At 36.5% G+C, this 24,170-nt stretch overlaps 1 protein-coding gene across 3 annotated transcripts in view; it reads left to right on the forward strand.

Annotated features, from left to right (window-relative positions):
- The window catches only part of ME1 (malic enzyme 1), a 155,014-nt gene that overhangs the window by 82,735 nt on the left and 48,109 nt on the right, over positions 1 to 24,170 (forward strand). For all 3 annotated transcript variants that reach the window (XM_066179615.1, XM_066179617.1, XM_066179616.1), the window contains exon 6: positions 3,250 to 3,353. In XM_066179615.1, coding sequence (XP_066035712.1) covers positions 3,250 to 3,353 — 104 coding nt within the window. The remainder of the gene's footprint in view (positions 1 to 3,249; positions 3,354 to 24,170) is intronic.

A 24,170-nucleotide genomic window follows, 5' to 3' on the forward strand; every position in this document is an offset into this window, starting at 1 on the left:
GAGGGAGATTTGATTTCCAAAAGAACAAAACAAAGTTTAAGCTTTGACAACAAGCTGGGTAACAAAAGAAACCCAAGTCATTGAGGAAAAGTACCTAATCATCATGTCAGTTTGACATACTCGTTTATACGAGGGAACTCTTTTTTTTTTGGTAATCTGTTTTGAAAACCATGAAATAGTTGGTAGCAAATGTTAATCTCTCAAGATGTGTGAACCCTCTAAAAAAAAAAACCAAAACAACAAGCATCACGGTCCTGGTTTGCATGGTGTTGACCTGAATAAGGGGATAATGTGCTTAAGCAGCTTATTCATTCTTCAGTGGCCTTTGGAAAGCGAGCGGCTTCACAATGGTTTGCCACTCAGGGCGCAGACGTGACCACTGTTCTTTTCACTCGCTGAATGTTTCATTCTTTTGTGTCTGCCACGGGCTTCTTCATACGTTTTTCCAAACAGGACCATAAAGGAACTTTTTGGGGCTATTTCATGTCAAACTGTAACGTTTGTTAAGCAGAATGCACTGAGCTGTAAAGGAATTCTGAACTCTGAGTATATAGCTGGTCAAGCTTTTCATCAGAGATGTGTTGCTGAATTAATTGTCTCTGCTGGTCAGACTTCCCAGGCTAGAGGTTTATACATACTCTAGAAAGAGTGTCATAATTGTTTTAAATATTTCACATTAAATTTCAGCATCAAAGATAGATGAATAAACTCAAGCAGTGGTCCTATAAATGGAGCTGCTTTGGAGTTCTGAGTTTCTGTGTTGGCTATAGATTTAAATGCTCACAAACATGAAAAATGCAGAAGTAGCAAAAGGAGTGTAAGAGCCTACGTATGTTTCAAGGCAGACCCATGGCTGGTTTAGCACTTTTTGAACAGAGTAATGTGATGCCTGTTTCTCTTGAACTTTCACAGAATCACTGCCCATCTAAACTGCCTTCTTGAAGGAATATGACTGATTTCATCTGGCTGCAAAGTGTTTTAGAAACATGTCTTCAGAATTTTAAAAATAAAAGAACCAATTTTTTTTTTCATTTTGAGCGTTGTTTTATAAAATGAGAAAACAGACATTGCTTAATAAAAAGCTTGTGAAAGTTCTTTGAAAAGAGCAAATCAACTGAGGAAGAAAAATTAGAGAAATTAGAAAGGGATTAAGTTATTTACTCTGAATTGACAGTGGAACGTGTGATATCCATGCATAGGACATGGAGTAGCAGAAGCCTGCTGGCATGGAAAACTGCAGCAATGGAATTTTAGAAATGAGATTGCTGTTTCTGAGTCCTACCGTGATGTTTCTGACAGAGGCTCCTGAGGCTTGGCAGTTCTTCTTTGCAACCTTGTGCTCAATCTGGTGGGAAGTGTGAGACAACTCATATGGGATCTCCAAAATTGCCTGAAAATTGCCTGTTGTTAAAATGTTAATTTGCACTTCCTGTGAATTTATCTCCCAGATATATAAATTTATCCTTGATTTTTCAGGTTTTCTCGAGGTCCTTTTTAATTACTAGACATACTCAAAATGAAAATGCAAAAATAATTTCAGGAATAGTACTTGATTACAAAGTTTGAAGTCATTATATCAAAACTAGAAGACTATTCAAAAGGGACAATTACTTTGACAGATCAAAATCTTGCCAGTTTTTCCTGCAGTATCTAGAATTGCTACAGAATTATTATTTTGATTTTGCTGCTAGAATATTTAGGATAATGTGAATACACAGGCAAAATTATTTCTGAAAAAAAAAAATACGCTCCTTAGACATGAATGCTAAAGTGTGTTGGTGAAGGGAATAAATAAAATACCATGTAATGATGTCACCTTCAATTACAAAGTAATTTTAATTTTGAGCTTTATTTGTGTTTCACTTCAAAAAAGCTGAACTAACAACTCCTGAATGGCTGTAAGTAATGTATTACAATTTCTTCTGAATTGGTGATTAATTTAGCAAGCTTTATTTAGCAAGAAAATTCAGGTTTTAAACCTGCTTGATTTTTTAAAACATTCTAATCTTATTTCTTTACATCTTTGTGAAGTGTGGAGAAAATTGAGGGAGGGATAAACATCTCTATTTACAGGTCTGCATCAGGAAGCAGAATACCACCAAAAATTTTAAGTTTCGTATTGGGATGGCATTTCAGGCACTTTTCTAAAATTCAGAAATCAGATTTCTGTTTCCCAGTCTGGATCAGGCAGAGAAAGCTTTTCAGACTTTTTTCTTCATTTTGCATTCTGAAGACTCTCTCTTGGAAAGGCGAGTTGGTCTGTATTTTTCTTCATAATGTTTTTCGAGTTGAAGCTGATGTACAAAAAATGTCTGCCACCCTGTTGAGTTTGCAAATTGTTTTTGGGTAAAAAATGTTTAGTCAAGCTTCTGACCTATTCTGCAAACTGTTTGGGAACGTGTGGGAGGATTGCACACTATATACAATGGGGAAATTAGCTTGTTTTCGGAGACATGTGAGAAATAATAACAAAGAGTGTCTTTATATCTGAGTTCCTGGGAGAGCCAGTGGAAGTGTGAGACTTGCTGTGGGGAAGTACAAATTTAGTAATTTGTAAGTTATAATTTGGAAATACATCAGAACTTCTACTAGTGAAGACATGGAATGATACAGGCTTAGTGTTTTTATGGGAAGTATGGATTGTAAAGCTAAAGAAAGAAGTACAAGATTTAAGCATAGACAAATTCAGAAATCGTATCCAACTGATGAAACCTGGATAGCTGAAAGGATGAATTCTGGAATCTAAAGTGATAATCCATTAAGTTTGGAAGGAAAAGGGTATGTTTTGGCATATTAAATTTTAGAAAATAACACATTTTTTGAGTATCAGCTCATCAACACAGTTGAAATGATGGGAGAGATTTGTGAAAGATGATGATAAAATAAAGGAAAATAGCTCTTTTAAAATGTCCGAGCACTTTCAGGATAAAAAAGAAGAATAGAAAATTACTACCTAAAGCTCCAAAAGATACTTTAGAAACCTGGCATCCCAGAATAAACTTTACATTTTCACTTGGAAACTATACACTTGCTTTGAGACTAGGGTATCCCTTTTCCTTGATACAAAAGGGTGTTTCTTTAATCTCTTTTTGTTTCTTTGGTCCTAATGTAGAGGTGGATAAGTTGATATGTACTTCATATGCTTGGGTTAATCCTCAAACACTGTATTTTTGTCCCCTTCTTATTAACTAAGAGTGTAGTATTGTAACTTGCTAATGTAATAGTTCAAACATTTTTCTTTTTCAACAGACATTGCTGAAAGATCCTTTGTATATTGGGCTGAGACACAAGAGAATTAGAGGTCAGGCCTACGATGATCTTCTTGATGAATTCATGGAAGCTGTGACTGCAAGGTAAGTGATATATCTGTGCTACTGATGGGTGAATTCCACTGAACTTGGTCTTGAGAGAAATAAAGGTCAGTAGCTTATGAAAAGATGACAGAGTTGTTAGGTTCCAGATCATTTTTATTTTGAGCATAGTATTTTATGAGTTTATAACTGCCTTAACTATTTACCTTCAATATTGCAGTTTTATGACTTATGTGAGCAGTAAAATTCATCTGAATATAAATAATTTTTAGACTTCTTTTTCAAGATTTAGATTGTTAAATGTTTGCCTAATAATTTTCTGGGTCTAGTGCTGTGCTTACATGATCTTGTCTGTCTCCGTGATTTCATACATGGATGTCAGCAGCCTAAAAGAAGCTATCATACTTGGTAACCCCTGCCTCTGCCCCCACCAAACCCATGACAGGACTAAGCTTAAAACACTGAAGTGTTCTAATTTTAAATGTCATGGTATGGACCTACACCAAGCCAGTTCTTTCACTGCTTCTCTTTTCCTATACAGAAAGTAGTTAAATTTATTATTAGACTGTGATGCAGAAAATAATTCTCCTTGCATGTCAAATAACACATTTACTCATATTTTCCTTGTTTGTTAAAATATTTAGAGTTCTAGCTCTGCATTCAGTATGTATATCTAAAATAGCTCAACTGCCAGGATCCATAGAGGAATGTGTTTTCTGCATCTGCCTCCCAAACATGAGGCTAACCTGTGGAACCTGGAAATACTTTCCAGCTCCTCACTCTTGCCATGTGCCCCATCTGCATTTGATACCTTACCTAGCCATACACAACTTCTGTTCTTTCTGCCTTGGTTGCTGTGCAAAAGAAACTTGGCCCAGGGTAGTATTAATTTCTGTGCCTGAAACACATGTTTCTTCATGTACTACTATACTCTTCCCCATCATCCCCACTGCCACTCCCTTGTTCATAATCTTCCTATGGAAGTTGCTGGTTTGATGCTGTCCTGTTGTATGTTTCCTACTCTGCTGAGTATTCCCTTGCAGATAACGTGGATGAACCTTCCTAATAGAGTCACCTCCCTAAAAGAATGTTCAGAACACTAGAAATTGTTCTGTGGTCTGTTTTTTGAGAATCTCTAACATAATGAATTCTCTAACTTGCCCTTTCTTTAAAATGAACCACTGTTCTTCATACTAAAGGAAATAATCAGAGTCAAGCAGATTATCTCAGTAATGTTTGAAGGTTTGGTTGACATGCACTTTTTACTTAAAGCTCTGTAATTTTGAGCAATTTAACTTTTACTTTAAAGCTCTGTAATTTTGAGCAATTTGTGTTTGCTTGACCTTCTGAAAGATCACTTTGTTCTCAGCTAAATCTGTCTTGGCCAGCAGTGGTTGAAGTTCATGTTTGAAGTGGAGCATTTAAAAATTGAAATTCCAACTTTACGTGGTTTACTTGTGAATTGTTTTGCCTGTAGTGTGACACCTAAATTCATTATGATACCCATTTACTAAGGTGAAGGGAAAAGTGATGTAGTTAAATCAAAATCAAGTCAATAATTTTACATTTCCCTAAATTCAGATTTGTGTTTAATGTGCCGCTGGCAGACTCAGCACCTACAGCTGATTTCTGGCTTAACAGGTCTGACTGTTGCACATGCAGGTCATGATTCCCTTTATTATGGTGATCTAGGTAATTGTATACTTTGGTTACATGATAGTTATTTCTTCCTTAAGAAAGTTTCTATTATGTTTTTCCTCTTTTCACTTTTCTTGGCTTTCTGCTGGCTGTTTGACTGAGCAAATATTGCTTTGCTAATCTTAGATGCGTGTTTGGTCTGTTACATTTTATGTTAATCATATTTATTGTAAAGTTATTGCCATGGTGCTCCAAAAGAAGCTTTCTTATTTAGCACTGGCTAATCAGTTCTGGGAGCGAGATAAATTCTGGTGAAATCTGCTGTCATGGTGTTTTCAGTACATCTCCAAGACATACATAATCATGAGCATTGTAAAGCATGAGGCTGTCATGTATTTTTAATAAGTCTGAATTAAAGACAGGGTGATGACACATATTTTCAAGTTGGAAAGCTATGTGAAATACCTATTTTAGATCTTTTTCACCTTCATAATTCTCCAGAGAGGCCAAATGCTAACAAATGAGAGCCAGGTTTTAGAAGCATTGCCTGGGAGCAAGAAGGGAGGGGGCAGCAGTACAGGGCGGTACACTCTGTAAAGGCTTTTTACTGGCTTCCAGGGAATTTTCCTAGATGTCATCTGGATTGATTGTTAAATTTTGAAAATCTGGATTTTTATAAGCTAATGCAGCATAATTTATAGTGTTTCTTGTTGAAATGTCACCTTTCTACTGCAAATGGCATGATAATAAGGAAAACGCTTTTTAAAAAGGTATACTTTCATCAACTGCAATACCTTCCTCTTCTCAGCCTCTATTGATATTCACCCCAAAAATGTTCTTCTTATGAAAAAAAATTATTTATGAAAGAGTCAGGATTAAAAAAAAAACAAACCCAAACCAAACCAACAAACCCAAAACTCACACTAATCATTAGTAAAAGATTTTGGTACAGTATCTAGTGTCCTGTCATGGCAGAATGGAACTAGTACATTATGATTTTTCCCAGATGAGGGGAGGCAGAAACATGTGGGAAGTATCTGGATTTCTGATGACAAAAATCTAGTGAACAGCTTTTACTTATTTACATATGTATATCATATTGATATATGATAATATATCATATATTGATATGATAATATGTATGTATTATCTATTTATTTATTTATTATCAATGCCAGCAGGTACCCTCTCTGAGGGCAGATACTGTCATTTCTCTGGGCATTACCAGGTGGTTCTTCTTTTGTGTCAGTGGAGTAATTTAGAGGAACAGGAATATTCTAAGTGGAAGGAATATTTTATGACAGGAGAAAAAAATGGACAGTTGTCTTCATCAGTGAAGAACAGAATACCAACTGGAATTCAGAAACGTTTGTTAAGTTTCTGCCCTGTGGAGAAATGGGTCATAAAACATTTTATACAGACAAGTAAATTTTTCCAAATGACAAGTTGTTCTTAAATATCTGTATTTACAGAGGAAACTTTGAGAGGAGGGATTGCTAAACAACACTTTGGTAGCTGGGATTGATCCACCAAAGCTTCCTGTGTAACCAGAGAAAATAGCTCTGTGTTTTTATTCCAGTTCCTGTTTCTTCTCTGCATGACTGTGATGATGCAAAGAGAAATTTATCAGTGGCCAAGAGGTATTCATGTACAACAGTGAAAAGATTATGGAAATGCTGGAGGGGAAAATTACGTAGAATAGAGATGGAACAAAAAATGAAAGGAGAGGAAAAAAGCATCTTTTCAATAACAAGGACATGAATTTCCTTGTCTAGTGCAAGAAGTAGATTTAAAGAGTATGGAAGTTTTCCCCCTATTTCAAAGGATATTTCATTTTCACAAATCTGGTAAAGATAACTTCCACCCTGAACCCATCTAAAGAATGTCAGAGTAGGGAAGAACAGCATCCTACCAGCTTGCTTTCTGCTGCAGATCATCCCCAATAGAAGTCATTATACTGGGCAGGGAAAATACTGACTTGCACCTCTGGCCTATGAACCGATAGGAAACTTAGAAAATGGAAAGAATCTGGTGAAATTTCCATAGATTATTTCCTTGCCTATCTAACACAACCCCAAAGGGTTGGATGGAATTATTTATTACTCTGTTAAGAGCTAAACCCCATGCATTTGTGATGCAAATGAGCAGCCCTGTATCACTGAAATTATCTTTCTCTGTGTGTGTGATGGTAAGTTTTCAGTTACACTTCAAAATACAAATAATAATGGTGGACCCTTGAAAAGTAATGCCATATGTCGTTTATGTTCTCTTCTGTAATGATATTTTGATTAAATCCTTCCCCACTCTTTCTATATGCTGTGCTTTTCTCAAGTTTGTGAGCTATAAACCAAGCTGCTGACAATTGTAATTCACTGTGTTCCATCCTAAATTACCATGATGTAGTCATTATTCTTCATTTGCCTGATTACATTATTCACAGATGGTAGCAGTATTTCATTTCACTTCATGTAAAACTTTAAAGCAGTGTTTTATGGTAAATATGGTTTAGTTAACTTTGAGAACAACTATAAAAGCACTATCTCCACAAAATCAAAACTAGAAAAATATTTTAATAGCTGTTTTCATTTAGCAGATTACATTAGAATATAGTTATATTTGTGACTAAATTAATTAATTCCTACAGCCCTCACTTATGGCAAGAGAATGTACTGGCAAGAAGTCAACTTATAAGGTGCATATAGCTGTGCATCATTAAGGGAGTGGTTGGACCACACAGGCATTCTGACAGTATGTCCAAGCGCAGGTTGTGAGAGCATTGGTGCCTCTGTCTTCTTTTGCACTGCAGTGGTGCAAGACCCAGGCTTATATCGTGCCTAAGTGTTCCCATATTGATCAGGCTAAAGTGGCTGTTAGAAAGTGTGCCGGAAGAAATGCTGCTGCAATGACTCCCTCCTATGGCAGACTTAGTGAAGATCTTTCTCTATGCAGATTTTTTTCCTCAATGGAACTTAGACCCTTTGAAGCAATTTTTCAGGTCTATGACTACCTGCTCCTTCCACCATGCAGTAAATATCTTCTCACTGCACACAGCAGGAGACGAGAAAGGTGTGACCTTCAGCAGTAGCCTGTAGGCTGCCTTGACTACAGTCTCAGGTTTGCCTGAGGAGAATCTTCAAATTTTCTGATTAACCATGATGACTTGTAACTGATTCCACTTGCAACGTTTAAATTGTCAACAGGTGCTGCCATCTCTAGGGAGGTTGTTGAAGAGCCCTGAACCCTTCCCCAGGCTGTGGTGCTTAGTGGGGTACCCTGCTTGGAATTGTCCTCACCGGCTTGTGTAGGAGAAAAAGAGAAGTAAACTAACTGTACTGTGTTTCTTGAGATGGGAGGCTTGTGTGCACATTTGGCACTCTTTCAGTTGCCCGGTCCAGGGAACTCTGACATGAAGGAAAGAAGACTTGGTAGGAGACATCTGCTTCTGTGTGTTCTGTTAGGTAAAGGGGAGTAGGTTAACTAATTCACTCCTAGTATGAATATCCTTATAAATACATCACAGAAAGCAGAATGTAGGCAAGCAGTTTTTGTTGGTTGGTTGGGTTTTGTTATTTAGTGCCTTGTATCCTTCTTCTTCCCTTTCCTGTTGGTTCATTTGGTGGTTAAATTGTATCTGGCTGCTGGAAAACAGATAGATGCTCTGCAGACTTTTTGGATGCAGTAAGTAGTATAAGGAAAAGTGAGTCTGTCAGTGAAGCAAAATCATAGCAGGATAGACAGAACCTAATCACATCAAGTTTATTTACAGAGGGAGACTTATTAGTGTTTGTGATGCAAGACCTTAGAGGAATTCTTAGCAAAGATCAGCAGAGGAGCCTTGAAGAAATAAAACCTCATTCATCCTTTAAATAAAACAAAAAGGAACAAAATCCTCAAACGTGGTACTGAGAGGGAAGGCTATTGTTTTGGAGTTTGAGATAAGATAGAGAAAGGGGGGGAATATTTTAGTATTTTAATATGCCTCTTGTACCAAAATTGAATCTGGAGCTCAAATTGGATGTATTCATATTCTAATAATGCTCAGTTATGTCCCAGACTAGCTGCAGCCATTCAAAACTCAAGAAGTGAAGAACATGCTGTTCCTAGGCTTTTCTTCTCTAAACTATTTTAGAAAGGGATTTTTCAAATGGAAAAGGCCTGGATAATCTCAGTTACTTTCCTTCATCTTTTATAGCCACAGCAAATGGTGGGCACCATTCCCAACAGAAGTTAGCTGGTGCACTGTATTGTAAATGGAGTGAATGTTGATTTATTTGAATAATTTGTATGAGTGTAATATTTTAACAAGCTTCATATTGTTGTTACGGAAGTACAGTAGTTTTCCAAGCTGTCAGAAGCAGCAGGTTTTTGTTGGTTGTGGTTTTTTTTTTTTTTTTTTTTTTTTTTTTTTTTTTTTTTTTGTGTGTGTGGTTTCCCCCCCCCCCCCCCTTTGGAAACTCTAGTAAAGTAAAATATCAAAAGTTTGGCTTCAGTTCACATCAGAATGCAGTAACTTATCTGTCCCTTTTATTCCAGCTCTGTGTCTTTCCCATTAGAAGTCAAGAAGTATTTCCACCTATATATCAGCTCTCAGGAAAACATTCAGTCACCGATGGTCTGGCTAATTGGATTTGAGTGCCTCAGTGCTTCATGTCTCTTTGGTCCTTTGCCTCTACCAGACAGCAATACTGCTGTGCTTTATTCAGAGTATCCCACCCAAAATGCTGCTGCTGAGTTTCCTGATCCATGGCAGTGGATCAGCCCATCCCCATGGCTGCCTCTGCTGCCTGGTTGCCTACAAACAGTAAGCCTTTAAATAATATCACTGCCATAACCTATTCATCATTTGGTTGTTACTGGCTTGTTTTGCCACTGGGTGATTTAGCAATAAACCATCATGGCTCACTGTTTTGTGTGTCAGGTACTTGTAATAACTGCATTTTATACTGTTTTTCATTGTAGTTGTATCCTTTCTAAATAAAATCTATCATGAGAGAATAGATCCATTGCCGTGGATCTTCAGAGGATATCCTAGAACTGAAGTTCAGATCTTTATATACCCAAGCATCTTCTTTTTTTAACTGTTGTCATCACTGTATTAAAAATTGACAGTGACATTAGCCAAAGAACTATAGTCCCAGGTAAGGGAAATGAACATATTCCCAGAATTTAATTATCCATGCTCCTTGAGATTGTTGCAAGACAGGGCACTTGCTAGACTCAACAACTTTTTTTCACTATGGAAACTTCACTGGCTTCCCTACTTATCCTACAATCCTAGTAGTAATCCATATGTCCTTGGGTAGCCATATAGTGTACTGAAGTGTGGACAAACAGCACTTCTGAAAATCAGGATACTTCCCTTTTGGTGCTTAATTGTGGATTTAAATACTGACTTGTAAAATGCAAGTATTTAACTGCATGCTGAGGTTGTGGCCTTGTTAGTCTTTCAGCTGTGCAAGCCTTGTCATATGAACTCTTTACCAGGGTTTTGGCCCAGGGATTCAAAAGCATTCCAGAACTGAATTCTGGAGTTGTGTACATTATCAGTTGAATGCTGGGAACTGCCTCTCTACTTCTATCCCTTGCAGTCTCTCTGTACTAATTTCATGCCAATAAAGCAAACTGAGAGCTTGCTTAATTGAAGGGAGCTAAAGGCTCATGCTCTTAATTGCGAGATCACACAATTGATTCATTTCACCAATTCATTGTTTTTTTAATCTAGGGGTAAGGAGACAGTATTTGGGATCTGCAGAATTTTTTACCTTTTTGGAAATTCCAGATGCACATCTTATTTTTGCATTAGCAATCACTGGTGTTTATAAACCACTGTAAAAAATATTACCCATGGCTGAAAAATGCAATATGACACTCAAGGCCCACTACCATATGTAAGTGCAGTTAACTGACACTTCACAGACACTCAACAGTGCTGCCAGTGCTAACAACTTCTGAATAAATCATGTTATCTGTGTAGCTAATGTCTTTGTTTATTTGCTAAATCATAAAAGTTCTTTGCAATTCTGTAAGTGAATTTCTTTTAATAACTATATTTTTGGTGTTCCAAAGGATGCTGATTGTATCCCCAGAAACAAATAATAGTGATCTGGCAGGTCATCTTTATGTAAACTGGGAGTGTATATGAGAGGAAAAAAAGGAACACATTTTGAAAACTAGACTGGGGTATGAGTGATTTGAAGATCCTTTTTTCTTAATCCCTTATTTTTTTAGATCTTCCTAATAATGGGGTGGGAAGAATTTCTACTGCTCTCTCTGCATTAGCTCCTGCAGAAGAAATGTCATTACTCTTTTATTTTATCTCTGGCACCATGTCACTGATATTTCTCCTTTTAAAAATGGGATCTAACTTCATACAAAACCAGAAAGCTGGTTTCCATTTCAAACATTATACTTTTAAAACAATGAGAGAATAATTAGTGAACTATATTTTAGGATTTGGTGGATTTTATCATCAAAATTAATTGTTCATGTACTTGCTGATCTGTATTAAGCCGAAGTGGCTACTGGAAAGAGATTGCTGGCAGGGATTGTTCAAAATGAGCTATGCAGAATTTAATAGAAATGGAGTTAAGTACTGTTAGAAAAAGTAAAACCTCCTTTCTAGAATCACAGAATGATAGAAGAGATTATTTCTGAAATATGTATTTAAAAGACGTATAAATTTAATTTGATTATAATTTCTTTGTGGCAAATTTCTACTGCTATAAGTAAATTCCTTTTTTTTTTTTCTCTCCCCTTATTTTAAAAGATCTTGGTGGAATAGATATTTGAGATCTTTGCTCTTTCTTGGGATAGAGTTCTGATCTAGAAAACATGTAGAAGAGTTATTTTACCTTCAACAGAACACATGAATATGAGCAAGCTTATTTGTGTCTGTTAGATAAACTGAAATGTTGTCATGATAATAACTAGTAATAGAAGAGTCTTCAAATCTGAAGACAAAAAAATGCAAGAAAAAAAGTGTTCTTTTAATAAGCCATAAGCTGCCACAAAGAATTTAACTAGTGTTAATTTCAGGTAGTGTAGATGCTTTGAATATGTTTAATCACCACCTTTTTTGCCTAGATGTCATCTGTATTTGTGGTCCCATGTGTAAGAACACAAAACACTTGTGCAAGTCTCTGAAATCCTCCAGTTCTCACAGTAATCTCATATCTCATATGCTTTAACCAACTATGAGAAGCTCCGAATTCAGCAATAATATTTAAGTCCACTTTCTTACATACACTTTGGTTCTGCACCATCAAAATTAATTAATTAATTACTCAATCTAGCTTTTTTCAGTAGCTGCAGAATAGAAAGCCTCTCTTGCTAGAGATTTTGCATTTGGCAGCTCTGGAGTCATCTGAAAACCTATGGAGTCCACTTCTCTGGCAGGAAATAGTGGTTCAGACCTCAGGAGATCTTATTACAGTATCAAGTTTTTATTAAATTCTTTGATTATGGTATTTTGTTCTGAAAAATTGATTATGATGTGAGCACATGTTTGACTTCTGGAATACTACATTTCTTCAGCTGTGGGACAACAGTGATTCCACTAAATTTATACTGGGAAAACAGTTAGTTAAAAAATTCATCCTACACATTTATACCAGCTGATTTAGGAATGCCATAACAGATAAAAAGAAATGCTTTGTTAAATTTGGTAATTATTCTAAATTTGTATAAAAGAAGTGATTTTTCAGTTTAAGCCAGACTACACAGTCTAAGGACTTGTTTTCTTTTCTTTGCCAGAAAAGTATAGAAGCTGTAAATTATATATGGAAAATATTTTTAAAGAACTATATTTGCAGGATATGAGAACTGAGTGCAGCTGGTTTTTGTATATTTTCCAAATCAGATTTTGAAATGGGAACCAGCTGCTCATCTGTAGCTGTTAACTAAAATTCATGGTGGCCATTTTTGAAATAATATATGTGAGGAGTACTAGGTATGATCCTGATGTCAAATTCAGCTGCACATCCTCACTTAATTGCAGCACCACCTTCAAATGCTGCAGGCCCATAGCCTAAAGGCATTTAAGTTACTTGTTGGCAAAAAATCCAGAACCAGTGAGGAGATCACGGTGTATAGAATCCACTGTGCATTTTTAAGTGGCATTCTACCTGAAATACTCAGCCTCTTGCAGCTGTGCTACTCTATTGCATTAACAGACACCTCCAGCTGGGCAGGAGGCTGCTAAGAATTAGTCTCTGGACATTAAGAGCTGGCACTGCTGTGCTTCAATCCCAAATGCCTTCTCCTTTGAGCTCTACAGGCAGAGCTGCTCTGATGATGTCTGGTAGCCATTGTTCTACTTCTCTGGCTTTTGGTTGTATTAAAAACTCCATAATTCTGATATTTTGTAATTGCACCTATTGGTATAAAACCATGCTATGGAGCAAACTTCAGAAGTTTTCAGAAGGCAAGGAAGTGGGTGTTTCATACAACTCTAGGTACATAGGACAGCATAAGGTGCTAAACCAAATTTTTGTTCTCTGTGTTTGGGAGCAGGAGGTCAGATGGTCAAGAGCAAGGAGCTAATATGAATATAAACAGTTGAAGAGGTGAACAGAGCTATAGTGTTAGTTGAGGCTTGTTGGCAGCAGTTTTGGCTCACAGAGCAGAGGTATTGTCAAAGAACCACTTAATAGAAGGTGGGACAAAAGAGATTTTTGACAAAGAACATAGTCTGTGCTCCAAAGAAAACCACTAAACTAGTTTCAGCTTGAATAAATGCTGCCACAGTTTTCAAATTTCATCTCATTCTGTTGTCTTGCCTTCTTTCTGTGTTAGAAATCCTGCTGTGATTGGAAAAAATGGGAAAATTCACCTAAGTAACTTTTTTGGCTGATTACCACAGCAATATTTCTGTTGGAGGTTTTAAGTAATGTTCTGTGCCTGAGCATTTGAAATGATTGTTTTGCATGTAGATGTTTTAGTGGGGTTGCAGGTATGCAATTGATCTGCACTGACATAAACTAAGCAAAGTTATAAATATAAAATCAGAGAAGAGAATTCTAAACAAATGCTCAGTTCTGTAAGGTAAAACCTAAAAGTGAAAAATGAATATTAACTAAACTGCCCAGGATGTTGAAGTTTTTTTCATTGCTTTTCTTCCCCTGGGTTACAGAAGTGTCATTGAAGCAGTTGAATCATTCTAAAAGAAATGGCCAAGGCTAACTTCTGCTTCTTTACAAAGAAAAAAAAGTTTTTCAAAAAAGGCATCAAACTCCACTCCTGTGTTCAGTTTTAGAAGTCAAATGTGGATGTATAGTACAAGCAATAATAAGTATCTCCTTTAGATAAGAATGGCTAGAATGGAAAGGCGTTCCTTTTATATTGTAGTGATTTTCATTAGAAAAGAAAATGTTTTAATTTTGCTCAATATTTGGTAGTATAATTCTTTTAAAATAGAAGAGACTAACTTTTGGTAGAAGTAGGATGCAGGAAAAAAATTCTAGTGTGCTACTCATCTGTCAGTCATAAAGCAAAAGCATGCTATGAACTAATTTTGAAGTTCTGAGCAGCACTGATGGTACCATAATAGACCTGGCTTAGATTGCTTCTATCATTATGAAATGTTATGCAGTTTATAGTAATTGAAGCCTTAACTACCATCTGTGCTAGGGACACTCTTCACTTGCAGCACCTGACACTGGGATTCAGACTGTGCCTGTGGTTGAAGACTTTGCATAAATGTCACATTTACAGGAAACTGAATTCTTTCATTTTAGTAAGGTTAACATTTGCTTTTTCTTACTTAGCTATTAGTCAATAAAGTCCAGTGTTCTGCTTCTCAGAGGCGTCAGCTTGAAACTTTTAATGCAGGTATGACTTCTGTATCCTCAGAAGGATGATGTAAGAAGACACGGTCCTCTGCTGGGAAAATTCTGGTATCTTCTTTTTGTATGCTTTCCTCTTGTGTGTGCCGTGTGCGACCACCAGTGGGTTATATATTTTCAGCTCTAAACTGAGGTTCCTGGCTGCAAGGACCATGATGAGTGAGGGAACTACACCACCACTAAAGTACTGCAACTTCTATCCCAGTGATGCTGTGGACTAAGGATAGTGAAGGCATCCAAAAAATGCCCCCCAAACCAAAACCAGAGTAAAAAAGTAATTTGCCAGATTTTGTGGATTCAAGCAGCTCTGATAGACCAGTTGATGTCAGAATGACTTTTTTTTCCCCTAATATGGTATAGACCTTAGTTAGGCTTTGAATGTCATGACACAATTATTTGTGGTCTGCTTGATTTCTTTTCCTTCCTTGGTGAGGCAGGGTTAGAAGCTTTTACAGACAATAACCTTGTCTGGTGTGATGTGTCTTGGAGGCTTTTGGCTTAACAGGGGAGCACCCTACCTCACTGGTAAATGAGAAAATGAACCCCACTTTTCTCTGGATAGGTTTGTTTTTTGTCCTAATTCTAACTGTGTGCTTAGCCATTTTTGTTCCCACCTATAATTATCTCTAATCCTTCTATGTCACAGCTGTTCTCCCTTTTATATGCTCCTGGGTTGCTGATTTGCAGTTCCAAGTCAGGTTTTCTAAATACATTGGTTTAGGTTTTTTAATTACTTTGTTTCATGATCTCCTGCTGTCTCTGTCGTGCTCTGGCTGGCTGCTGTATGTCCCACGTCCTTGGCTCCTTGCTTAGTTCTGTCATAGCACACCACAGTTCCCACCCTTCTCTTATTAAGAGATAAACAGATGATAAGCAACAACTGCTGCTTTTCTGCTTCATTAATACTTCCTTGCTATCACTCTCCCCACTAAAAATAAAAAATATTTAAATAGTTTTTATAACCGTTTTTGTAGGTCCCTGAAGCATCTCAAATTCTGCTTCTTAAGCTTTGTCCCAAATGGGATGTAAATTAAGTATTTAGTAACATTGCTAAGTACAAAGGACTCAGCAAGATACTATCTTTATGGTCTTATTTTAGAGTGATTAATACATTGTATGTAAGAAAGAGGAGACAGTTTCTTTCCACAAACATCTGTTTATGATTTAAATTCTGCAAAATATCCAAAAAAAGGCTGTGTGGTGAATACAGACTTAGAACTTTCGCCACGTATCCTGCTGTCCCTAGGACTGCTCCTATACTACTATTAATTTTGTTGGTATAATTCCAAATGTGTTATATAGACTTTCAAAATATTTGTAGTCGCACACCCTATTACTAAACAAAAATAAAAAGTGAAAACTTGGGGACTATTTTTGTAGATGATATATATTATTTGATTAATCCTGCAACATAAAATGATGGTCAAAATCATGTTGTCATTATGAGTGAGTTTTACTGTAAATGGATGGAAGTGTATATGAGAAAGTCAGGTTTGCTCCACATGTCTTTTTTCCTTTTTTCCTTTCCAGTGACAGATCACACCTGTTTTCCATGTAACAACCATCTGGTCTTAATGCTGGGGATGCAGCCCCCTTTTTCACAGCTTGCTCAGTCTCTTCCAGTTAGATCTGCTCTGGTCAAGTAGTGGCATGCAAAGCTAATCTGTTCAGAGGGATCCAGATGAACGTTAGATTTTGCACAACCTTACTTCTGCACCAACAAGCTTTTTTGTATTTCCCAGCCATCTCTTGGATGAAAGAGAAGCACATTACATCAATGTTTAAGAGGCTTTTGGGCGGCGGCCTTAATAATATCTCTTGACTTATGGTCAGCCCTGAGGTAATCATAGAATAGATGAAAACTTAGATGATTCCTATAGGTCCCTTTCAACTGGAACTATTCTATTTTCTGTGAGCTTTGGCTCTGTTGAAAGAAGTCCGTATTTTTCATTTTGGATTGTACAGTTTGCTGAGGAGACCTCAATGGTGAAGTAAATATGGATTCTATGATTTGTTTGAAAACTTGGCTTTTTCAGAGATCTGGTGTGTTCCAGATATTCCTGCTTAGGGCATACCCCGTACTTCTGGGAGAAAAAGTTGTTTGTTTCTTGGCATAAAGATAAGGCTGTCCTGTACAGCAGAACTTACTAGATCTGTGTTCAAATTCTACCAAGCAAACACTGCAAGAAGATCATGAGAAATGCGAGATTCCAGCATCTAAAATCATTGGTGTATTAAGAAACTCTTTCTTTAAAAGTATTTTGAAGCTACAAAAATAGGCAATAGAATTTTTTTTTTGACTAGATATGAAAGCTGAGAACTGATGAGGAGATTTTTGTAGGAGAGAATGAAAGCCACAGTGTCACATCCTTTCAGGGAAGAGATTCCTTTGGAGCTCAGGTCATGGCATTTATTGCTCATGACTTCACAAGCATTTGAGGATTTTTGCTGGAGACTCAAGCCAAGCCTTGGAAAAGTTTAGGTGCTGAGTGCTACATCCAAGAGCCCACCTCTGGGCATGTGGCTAGTGCAGGGTAGCTGTTGTGATGCTTCTAGCCTTTGTTGGTGATGAAGGATTAAAAACAACATCTGGAAGTTGCCAAATGGACATCCAGGGCTGTTATTTATAGTGTTTGTCTGTGGGGGATTATTATTCTTTATGCTGTGCAATAGCTCGTACGTCATAGCCATTGTACAACAACTCAGACTGCATAAGCTGTTTCCTTCACTGTATTTAAATGTTTTAACTATTTTCACAGCACTATTCCTGCCCCCAACCAAGGGGTTCATGAAGGAATCCCTAGAGACAGTCTCTTACCACTCTTCCAAGTTGTTATCCCAGAAATTATATAATATTTATGAATTCTAAAAATCTTAATGTGCCTTTTTTTTTTTTTTTTTTTTTTTTTCTTTTCAATGGCTCAAACAAAGAAAGGAACTGAAAGCATTTTGGACACATCTCTACTTCAAATACTTAGAGATGGGTGTGGACTTGATTATTTAGCTGAATTTTGTGAAGATTTGAAGCCCTAGTTGTCTACATGGAATGCCAGGAAATGTAGGCATTTTAAAAGATGCATATGTGTGTATATATGTATAAATTTATAAAACAATAATAATTCCAGAAGTATAAAATTGGCTGTAGTCCTAGTTTTTCAGTTAAAAATAATAGTGCTGGAGATACTGAGTAGATTCTCATGGCTTTAAAACTGTTTTACCAGATCATTGCTAGATGCTTTTCTTATTTAGTAGACTTTAAACATTTCCAAGAGCTCATTATTCCCATCTCTAGGGAAGAGACTTTGCAGACAGCTACAGTTATTGTACATCTTTCCTGGCTTTTTTGAGGGAAGTGGGGGAGGGAAACAGTGTAATGGACATTTGGTTCCTGACCAAAAATCCATCCCTGTGTCAATGTCCTGTGAACATTTGAATGAGAAACTGAATAAATTCAACAACAACAAAAAAGTATACCCTGACTACAGTAGCTAATGTCTTGGTCCAGATGATCAAGCTTCCTAAATCATATAGGGGAGAAATGTAGAATGAGGCGAGACTTTTTTCTGCTGTCTTTGTCAGATTGAGAGAAGTTTGTAGGACTAATCTCGGTTCACCATCTGATCCTAATTTTTGGCTGAATTCAGTTTATCGTTGCCTGTCAGAGCCCTGAGATAAATGAAAACAAAAAGAAATTGGCTGGGTTTCTGTGTAAGAAAACATTTTCCTGAATCCTGGAGGAGTTTCTTCCAGAACCCTGAAGGAGGATGTTCAGTAGTGGTGCAATACCCTACTGACAGCACTCTCCATTTTCAGTTGGTCATCCTTTCATTAAGTAATTTAGGTCAGATGGCAGCTCTCCTAAAGCTTGTGAAAAATACATTTTACAATTCACCATTTTTATTAATGTAAATAACATAAATTTTAATTTTTGCTGATTATTGCAGCTCACAAAAATTAATTATAAAAATATAAGGTACTCTAATTGTGGGATAAATGAACATTCAGATATTTCGTGGTGTTCGCTTCTATACTAGCTTACCCTTTTCATCTATTACATGGAACGTTGCAATGGAATGTACAATTAAGTAAATAAGCAGTTTCAAAGTGTAACACTTATTCTCCTTTGTGCCACACTTATTTTTTTGTCAGCCTGTCTTTCATAGCTTGTTGAAGTGGAAGCAATGGTTTTTGCATTACCTTTTGCATTGCTTGAGCACATGATTCAATATGATACAGAGTTAGGAAACAGTTTTCATTTTTTTTCTATTGGCAGTGAGTAGAGACATTTGCTATTTACTTTCTATTTTTATTATTTTAATATACAGATGATCCTGCCAGTATGAACAAATCTTGTGATATAATCATTCTGACTCTCTTTATATTTTTAGCTACTGCAGCCTACCAGCAAATAAAAACATTATTCAAACCAAGATCTTTGTCCCACAGAGGTGGAATTTGGCCCACAAAGGTGGAATTTGGAGACTGAGGACCAAGGGAAATATAGATGCCATGCTCTAAGCTATCTCCTGTAACAGTAAAAATTATCAGCAAGAATTTTTTCATTCAGGGGACCCAGATGAGATTCTTTGATAGTAGTACATTACAGTTTAAATTAGAGGAACATCATTTGACAGCAAAATTCTGATTATATTCAGTACCTTATGGACTGTATGCATCCACTGAACTACAAGTAGCAAGTGAGGGATGGATTTTTGGAGCCACCTCATATGCCACAGCGAATGTGAACATGCACATTTAGATATTCGTCTGATACTGTACAAGTTGGAGGCATCATTCAATCTATTAACTCACATTTCTTCATCAAAATTCTCCCTATGCAAGCATTTCTTCCCAGAAGAGTGATTGTACATATATGTATTTTCTTCTGAATGACTGGAATAAAAATGATTGTAATATCTTTCTTCTGGTTCCTCCCTACCTTTCTCCAAAAAACTAAGTATTTTGACTGTTGGCTCACACAGGGCTTTTGTGGTTATTCTGTGCTTGGCATTACCTGAACATCGCCTTCAAAAAGGTCATGTGTATTAGATGACAGGGAAAGTAGCTTTCAGAGAGGTGGCTGAAAGAAATAGGCAATATTATTAACATAGAATAAGCATAATTAACCTTTTACACTTTTTAGATTATGTAATCTATTAATATAAATACATTATCAGACCTCTTTCAGAAGACTTGCAGTCATAGGAAGTACACAGACAAATCAAAAGCTCTGCTTTATTATATGTAATAATAATTGCCTTGCTTAGGAAGCACAAGCTGAGCTTGTTTATTCTCAGAAAGACAATACCCCTCTGATTTTCTTTGTTATGCACTTCATTGCATAGTGTAGACATTGCACAGGAGTAGAATACTTTGCCTTTTTTTCCCACATGCACATATTTTTTTTTCTACAAAACCTATTAAATACTCTTTCTTTACTCAGAAGTTAAGTTTCTGGCTGGCAAGAAGTGACAGGATGATTCATCTCTGCAAGCAAAGTTCTTTGATTTCTTCTGTGATTTAAGCTTTTGGGTTTTTGGGATGCAGAGTAGTCTAAGGAGGCTGGAGAATCCAACTCCATAGTTTTGTGAATGAATAACCCCAGAAAACAGTAAAGTTGCATTAACTGCCACTCGTAAACTCCTCTCAGTAGGTGCTATTCTTCAATATAATGCACTCAATTAATGAGTACTCAAGTAGACCAAGTAATTCTAACTATGGATGTGTACATTCCAATATTCACTGGGCAACAAAGACTGAAAGTCAGATTATTGGCTAATGAAAAGGAACATTAACTAATATTAAAAGGCAGATGGCTCTCTCATCAATACATAATGGGCAAGGGACTTACTGAAGTAACTGAAGATTTTTTGGGCAAGATAACCTGAACATACCTATCAATTCTCTGAAGTCGTTGGAATACATAAATGTATTAGTTCCTTTGGATCATAGAAGTCATAGAATTTACCGGTAATTACAGTTAACAGAAAGTTTTTATGTTTACAAAAACACCAAAAAGGGAATCTGGAATCAGTATGAAACTTTCCTTCATGCTTCCCTCAAATCCTTCTAAAAAAGTGTGAGCTGGGTCTAGTTTTAGTGTATCTTCAATAGTGCTTGAATCCAATAGGAAGTCCAACAGTTCATCTCCAAAAAAACAATTTAACAAGTCCACTAAAATATATACAAAGATTTTTGTTGAATTAATATTGAAAAATCCAAGGCGTGAGTTATATGCAAAAAGCACATAATATGGTTAGTAATAGAATTTAGAAAAACAACAACAACAAAAAATTCCTTTGAACTATTTGGTACATCCTACTTTTGCAGTCCACCGTAGGTGGTATCTGAGCCGGCTAATTTGAAATGCATGTATATTCTGCAAAGTCAATATGCCACAGCCCTATCCAAGAATTCTGGTTTAGATACAGTGTTATGTTCTAAACATCCTGAAATAAAACCAGAGAAAAAGTGCATTTTAGTATGCTGCCCCTATAATGCAAAATAATATCTTAAACATTAATTTCTTCCTTCACTCTGTGACAGACGTGGGGAGACCATTTGGTGCACGTCTGATGTGCTCTGGGGAAAGTGTAAATAATTGCGTGAAAAGGATAGGTAGTATTTGGCTTAGCAGAGGATTATAAACAGTTCTGAGGCGCATGCAGCTACTTCCTTTTCTCACTTAGTCCCTGATTATAAGAGCTGTAATTTTATACAATGCTCTTTTGAGATCACTGACATAATCCCCAGGATCTCGAATACTTGAGGAGACATTGAGGAGGAGCCATTTAGAACTTCTAACCACCTGTTTAAAATGTTAAAAGAGAGTTGGAACACTTCTGGGACCTTAATTTAGTCTCCAATTAACCTTTTTTCCAGTCATTTTTAATAAATATTTGAATATAAATTTACCAGTGAGATAGTTTGGACTGAAAAGTTTGAACTTACTTCAAAGGCAGTTTTTAAGAAAGTTAAATTCATGATGGTAAAGAGTAACCGTAGCCACCAGCACAGGCGGTAATAATACGTCCAGTGGAGGTGAGCTGGAAGCGTTGCCAGTTTTTCAATGTAAAATACAATGTTCATACTTTCCCTTTCTCTCGGGATTCCAGAATGCCTCTGTTTCTGCAATGAAAGCAAGAGCGGCTGTTACTTCTTTATGATGACTTCTGGAAAAAACGTTACCCTTATAAATATACCATTTTATTGAGCTTGAGTATTCCACTTCTGTGGCAAAGTTCATAAACATTCCTCCAATTTTTCCCCAGTAAAAATCCAATTAGGAGTGATTTTGAAGTTAATACCTGAAGTCTTGACTTCATTTAAGTATTAATAGTGCTGGCAACTTTTGGAGTACTGAAGAGCCGTTCAAGGAGTTTTGGTTAATCTCTGAAGCTTTACTCTTTGTGTGGAGCTTTGAACATTGTAACTTAGGTAAACCATATCAGTCAAGTAGAAAAATGTGTTTAGCTGGGAGTAATAAAATGTGATTTTCCCTTAAATTCTGGTTAATATTTTCAAAACAGTAATTACTTGAATACTTAAGAAAAGTATTCTCTTAGTTTTGTTTTCTTTCTTACCTTTACATAATACCAAATTTCTTAAGGACACATTTTTATTTAAAAATTTCTGATTAGTTCTGATTTTATGAGGTCATTGATCTAAGAAAGTTTTGGGGGTTTTTTTAATGTGTGAACTACTCCTTTCCTAGTCCAGAACAACTTAAATCAGTCATCACATGTGAAATCACTGAGCAACCAAGCAGTTATAACTTGGTTTTGTAATACTGATGTGACTGGTCAGAAAACCATGTGTGCTATGGGAGATGCAAAATATCCTATAATTGAGTGGAAGTGCTCCAGTTTTAGGCCAGCCATCACAAGTCTAGGAGAAGTGTGCTTAAAAGCAACTATGTAAAGCCTGTGAGGCCCTTCTGAACTTACATTAAATTTTGTTTTCTTCGGAAAGATAATAATTTCCTTTAGCTTGCTGATGCCAACTGCTGCAGATTAAATGTGTATTTTTGACTTGAGTTCCAGTTTCACTTGAAGAGTTGATTGGAAAAGCTTTTTAATACAGGATAGTAACCTTGTGGCCCAAAAATGCCTGGTGCTTCTAACTTTAGTGAGTGTCTGATACTCCTACAATCGTGCAAGGTATGGAAGCTATAGTCCAGGTTTTCACATTTTGTATGTTTGCTCAGGGAAGGGCAGAAAGAAGGAAGAATGTGGTCTGCAGAATGGCAGGTCACCATTCCCAGGACCTAAAGAGTTTGGTGGAACACATGCTTACACTCATTTTTGTAATGTTATCTGGTTTGGGGTCTCTTACGTGTGATGTGTACTGGAAATGTTCCCTATTTTTATAGATATTTAATTTCTGCTAAGTAGCACTGAGCTGGAAAATTAAATGGCACCAGCAATGCTACTCAAACAGAACCAAGCCATCTTCTCCAAGGAAGCCAACAGCGTTCTCCATCTTGCTACAGTGTGTAGGATGACTCTGGTGTCCATCCCTGGGCATAGTTCTTCTCTGTGTTTATGTTTTATTGGAATAGATTCCAAATCATTTATAGTCTTGGATAATCTCCCTTGTGGATTACAGTACTTTCTGGCCTTTGATAGAAACTGGGTTTCGTTCATGGTGGTCCAAATGTTGCTGCCAAACTCTTCTTCCTCTGATGCGCTGTGCTCACGCTTCCTCTGGAGAAAATGTCTTTATTGGCTTTCCTATACTGATAATAGTTCTTGCTCTTTTGTGGTTCTGCACAGCTTTATTGCTACTTCTATCTCATCTCTTCTTTAGTTATGCAGGTCTGCTGCGTTTTATTTTTTCATTTTTTGCTTGGGAGGATTTGGGGTTTTTTCTCCATTAATGTGGAATAGCTCCCCTGTTACATCTGCAGTGCAACTTTTCTTCATCTCTTTCAGACAGCCATTCAAAACCTACCGCTGTAAGCCCTTATAGTCATCCCACAGAGTGCTGAGCATGTCAACTTAATTAAATGTTTGGCGGTCTGTTATTTAAGCATTTTTTAGTCATGTTCAGTGTATTACAAGTTAATAAGGACAGAAAACATTTTTGTAAACTAGTTTGGCCTTCTACATTAAATGAGGCATTTGGTTAGAATCAATTTGGTTTGATATTTAAATCTTTAATTACAGACATCAGAAATGGTCATTATAGTGCTATTTATACTATAGAAAATATAAAGGTGAGATTGCTCTATCCATACTTAATAATTCCTTATCTGTTCAGCCCTTAGTTATGTTAACCTTTTTGGCCATGATAGTTGCTGAGCAACACCATATGTCCATTAGCTATGGCTTTTTAATTCATGGTTTTTAGTCCAGAGTAGCATCCTTCACTTTTGATC

The sequence above is a fragment of the Chamaea fasciata genome, unplaced genomic scaffold, assembly GCF_029207755.1.
Source record: "Chamaea fasciata isolate MVZ Bird 193981 ecotype frontalis unplaced genomic scaffold, bChaFas1.0.hap1 SCAF_3, whole genome shotgun sequence".
Classification (NCBI taxonomy): domain Eukaryota; kingdom Metazoa; phylum Chordata; class Aves; order Passeriformes; family Sylviidae; genus Chamaea; species Chamaea fasciata.